Raw genomic sequence first — 4,585 nt, forward strand, 5'->3', positions numbered from 1 at the left:
CAGCTCTAGGGAGTCTCTCTCCATTGCAAGACCTCCTTTGTCAGTCTACAGTGACAAGAATTGGCTGCAGGAGGCATTTGCATTGGAACTCTCCCCCGATGGGGGGAAGAAAAAGAAGAGGTGATTCCTGAGGAAAGAAAACTGCAATGTGGTTTGGGAAGACACAAGCACGAGTTTGCTACAACTCTAGGCCAAAAATCCCTTGCATAAAGCAACATCCATCCATGGGGCAGCACTACAGCTTTGAAGACAATGCAGACAAAATTCCTGGCCCTTCTTGCTGCTGTTGCTGACTCCACCAGTGATATGCCAATTCTGCCAAAGACAGGCAGACACGGTGAGACAAAACCAGCTAGTCTGCTGAAAAGGACGCCAAAGGAATGTTTTCCAATCCCCCCTTTTCATCCTTTCCCCAGCCAAGACAGAGCAATGTCCTCTCTCTTTGTAGCCGATGGTGACCCAGGCGCGGGATGCAGCGTGGGGACAGAGCCCGCCGCCGCTCCCAGCGCCCTCGCCAGGGGCTTCCCCTGCCCTGCCCAGCCGTGCCGTGCCGTGCCGAGCCGAGCCCGGCCAGCCCCGGAGCCGCCCCGCCCGCGCTGTGCCCGCGGCCCCGGCTCTGCCGCGCTCGTCCCCGCCGAGCCCGGCCCGCGCCGGGGGCCCGAGCGCAGCGCCCCCCTCAGGCCGCGCGCCGCCGGCGCAGCCGCGGCCGTTGCGCTGCGGCCGTTGCGGCGGCACTCGGCGATCGGTGCCATGGCGGAGCTGCCGCTGCCCGCCGGGCTCTGCGCCAGCACCTTCCCCGCCAAGCTGTGGCGCCTGGCGAACAGCCCCCGCGTCCGCTCCGTGCGCTGGGACAGCCGGGCCCAGGGGCTGCTCATCGACCGCTCCCTCTTCGAGCGGGAGCTGCTCAGCCCGGGCGACGCCCAGGGGCCGGCCCCGGGCACCTTCAGAGCCACGCGGTTCCGCAGCTTCGTGCGCCAGCTCCACCGCTACGGCTTCCGCAGCGTGCCGGGCCGGGCTGGCTCAGCCGCGCCGGGCGATGCCGGCGCCTGGCTCCACTACAGCAACCCCTGCTTCCGCCGCGACCGCCCCGACCTCCTGCTCCGCATCCGGCGCCGGAGCGCGGCCACCAGGCAGCGGCCGGCGGCGGGGCGGGAGGGCCGCCGGCGCCCGCCCTGCGGCTCCCAGCAGCTCCCCGGGGCGCGGCCGCTGCCGGACGGGCGGGGCGGGCGCGCTCGCTTCCAGCCGCTGCCCACGGAGCGGCCGCCGCTGCCGCCCGGGCGCCCGCCCAGCGGCTTCCTCCTGCTGCACCGGGAGCGGACGCTGCCGGACGGGCGGGAGCTGCGCAGCCCCCGGCCCGGCCGCTTCCAGCAGCCGCCCGGGGAGCGGCCGCTGCTCGCCCGGCGCCCGCCCTGCGGCTTCCACCTGCTGCACCGGGACCGGCCGGTGCCGGCCCGGCGGGAGGGGCCGAGCCGCTTCCAGGAGCTCTATGGGCAGCGGCCGCCGCCCGCCGAGCAGGAGGTGCTCCGGATCGCGCCCTGCGACTTGCTCGGTTTCTGCGGGGAGCCGCTGCTGCCGCTCGGGGAGGCGCGGCCCCGCAGCCGCTTCCAGGATCTGTACGGAGAGCAGCTGCCTCCGGTCGACCGGGAGCTGCTCAGGATGCAGCCGGGCAGCTTCCAGCCTCTCCACAGGGAGCAACAGCCCCCAGCCTCCGTCCCACGAGGTAGGAAAAGAGCTGTAGCTCTTTGCTTTCCCAAAAGGTCATGAAAAGTGACTGAACTATTTTTCCACAAGGCTCTGTCATTCTTGCCCCAAAATCGTCAAGCCTATCGAGAAGCCTGACCAATGTGTTTGGATTCTTGCAGCTGCCTCGGGCACTTCAGCCCCCAGTGCTCCACCTGGCAGTGCTGCAGCATCAACAGCCTCCAGCTCAGCACAGAAGGCACCTGGGGAAGAACAATTGCCACCAGTGGATCTGGGCTTTGCCATAGAGCAAATGATTCGGGAGATCAGGAGGTCCGTGTCTGAAAGGCCTCCCTCTTCTCAGGTAATCCCATTGGAGAGGAATGGAAGATGCTGGGCTGAGAGATTTTGAACATTGTTACATGGAGAAGTGGAGTAATTGTACCTTGATGTGATTCCAACAAAATACTGAATGATCTCTAATTTTCTTTTTTTCTACTGTTCTTTCAAGGCGAGTATTAATGTTGCTCCTGAGTCTTCAGGAGGGGAGCCTGTGCAGAGAGCTGCAGCAGAAGAAACTACATCTGGCACCGAGAGCTGCGGGAACAGTTCTCCAGAGCCTGAGGAGCCTGGTAAGGACAGAGCCCCCATTGGTTTAGAGAGGTGTGAGACGGCTGCTCTGAGCCTGCCTCTGGCAGGAAGGTGAGATGAGAAGAGTTGAGTTCTTGTCTGCAGGGTTGGTGCTTCCCGGTGCCTTTAGTTCAAACCCTGCACAGGCACAACGTGCCTGAGCCCTGCCCTCCACGCTTCTGCAGAGGCTCTGACAGAGTCCTCTGCTGTGGCAGGGGAGCAGGGAATAAACCTGACCTTGTGGGAGTTGTGTCACCAAGCTGGGTGTCCCAGTTTGGTTCATAACTCAGCCCCCAGCAGCCTTCAGCCATTTCAGTGAGGGCTGTGGTGTCTCTGTCACTGGCACTGTCTCTGTTTCAAGCTCTCGTGGGTGCCATTTGCACTGTGAGTGCTGAAACTTCATCAGGATACTTAAATACTTTATGCTGTGCAGTTTTGAACACTTGGAAGGATCCCTGTTTTTTAAAGAGCAGGCTTCAAATTGCCAAGTGAGAGTCTGCCTTTCAGGCCATCTTTTAAAGTCCCTCATGGACGGACAATTGGTGCTCAGGGGATACTTGGGCAAAGGCCAATATTGACTCCGTGTTTCCTTTGCTTCCCAGATCCAGTGTGATTGACTTCCCCAGGAGGTTTGCCCTGTGTGGCTGGAAGAGACAGAGGGAGAGCCTGTGACCATCGGGCAGGTAGAATTCCTCTGTCTCTCGTTATATTAATAGATGTGTATAGTTATGTAGTTGTATGTATAGGTTTATATAGTTATATTTATCCAGGTAGATGGTTAGAGGTCTGTATAGTTAATTTATTTTTAATTTTAGGTGTATATATTTATATTTTTTGATAGGCAGTTATAGTTATAGATGTCCATAGTTGCATTTATACATGTGTATAGTCGCATTTATAGATGCAATATAATTACATTTATAGAAAGGCATCTTTATTTTGATATATGGGAGTTTAGTTACATAGATTGGTATCTGTATAGGTATAGGCCTCTTTGTAACTTCCTCCCCTGCTCTGCTTCCTCCCTAACCTCTTGCTTTTCCCCTGTGCCCCCTGTGTCCCCTCTCCCTGTGCTGGTCCGAGCTGGGGCCGGGCCGGGCGGAGCAGCAGTTCCAGCCCGGGTGTCCCTGGAGCGCTGGGAGCTGCCGCTGGCCCCAGGCACTGTCCCCTGAGGAGCTGCTGAAGGACGGTGAGAGCGAGGGGCCGAGGGCCGGTGGCGCTGAAGGGACGGTGACCCTGAGGTGCTGCTGGGGCTGAGGGTGTGGGGCAGCCGGGGGCCATGGTGGCACTGAGGGGACAGGGAAGTGGCACAGGCCGAGGGCGTGGCGGGTCGAGGGGGACGGGAAGGGTCAGAAGGGCCTGAAGGGGCGAGAGGACTGTGAGGGCTGAAGAAACTGAAGGGGGCTGGGGCTTTGCCCGGAGCATGGCGGGGCTGAGGGGATGGAGGGGCCGGCAGGGAGCACAGAGGGCTCCGGGACTGCAGCTCTGCCGGGCCTTGGAAGCAATTCCAGAGCCTCCGCTTTTGCCACAGCCGCACTGAAGAGCTCGAGGACAGCCGGAGGCGGACGGGAGCCAGCAGGGAGAAGCTGCCGGCCAGCAGCAGGAGCAGGACCGGGGAGCTGCTGCTGCCAGCCTGGAGAGAGCCCGGGTGAGGCCACAGCCCGGGGAGGCAGGGTGGGGCTGCGGGCGGCGGGGCTGAGGCCGCGGGCACTGCCCGGCGGGGCAGGAGCGGGCCCTGCCCGCTCTGGGGCTGCTCAGCGCAGCTGCCCCGGCCGGCACAGGGGCTGTCCTTGGGCAAGGCAGCTGTGCCGGCAGGGCCCGGGAGCTGTGCCGGCTGTGCCGGGCTGCCGGGGCTGCGGGACAGGCCCGCCGCGGCTGCGCTCACCACGGCCTGGCCCGCTCGGCTGCTTTTTCCTTCTGGCCCTCCTGGGGAGGCTCTGAGATCTTCTCCTCCCCGATGGAAGTGCAGCTGCTGCCAAGGGAAAGGTCCCCGTACTGACTCAGTGTTCTCTTTGCTTGCCAGCTGTGCCTTCTGCCGTCCCTGTCCAGCAGAGCTGCTCTGCACAGGAGGAAGAGACCGAGGGAGAAGCTTTGGAGATGGGGCAGCTGGGATCCTTCTGCTTTGTAGTTCTGCTTAAAGATGTCTGGACTTGTACATGAACACAGATAATTACCTGGATATTTCCATATGTGTGTTGCTATTTGTATAGGTTTATTTCTATGTGTTTGTTTTTATATTTATATATGTATTTATATACACATGTATGTAATAAAT

The 4,585-nt window shown here is 60.9% G+C and overlaps 1 protein-coding gene across 1 annotated transcript; it reads left to right on the top strand.

Annotated features, from left to right (window-relative positions):
* The first annotated feature begins 750 nt into the window (after positions 1 to 750).
* Positions 751 to 3,418, top strand: LOC146763717 (uncharacterized). Its single transcript, XM_085566529.1, has 3 exons — positions 751 to 1,720; positions 1,863 to 2,044; positions 2,192 to 3,418. Exons 1-3 carry the CDS (start codon positions 751 to 753, stop codon positions 2,384 to 2,386), a joined length of 1,347 nt encoding a protein of 448 aa, XP_085422655.1. The 3' UTR covers positions 2,387 to 3,418.
* The last annotated feature ends 1,167 nt before the right edge of the window (positions 3,419 to 4,585 follow it).

This window comes from Lonchura striata, chromosome Z (assembly GCF_050655825.1).
Source record: "Lonchura striata isolate lonStrDom1 chromosome Z, ASM5065582v1, whole genome shotgun sequence".
Classification (NCBI taxonomy): Eukaryota; Metazoa; Chordata; class Aves; order Passeriformes; family Estrildidae; genus Lonchura; species Lonchura striata.

Bases quoted from the DNA above. Each gene is read 5' to 3' on its own strand.
- LOC146763717 (XM_085566529.1), top strand. From the start codon at position 751: ATGGCGGAGCTGCCGCTGCCCGCCGGGCTCTGCGCCAGCACCTTCCCC. The intron at 1,721-1,862 runs GTAGGAAAAGAG...GGATTCTTGCAG, and splicing joins CCCAGCCTCCGTCCCACGAG to CTGCCTCGGGCACTTCAGCC. The intron at 2,045-2,191 runs GTAATCCCATTG...TGTTCTTTCAAG, and splicing joins AAAGGCCTCCCTCTTCTCAG to GCGAGTATTAATGTTGCTCC.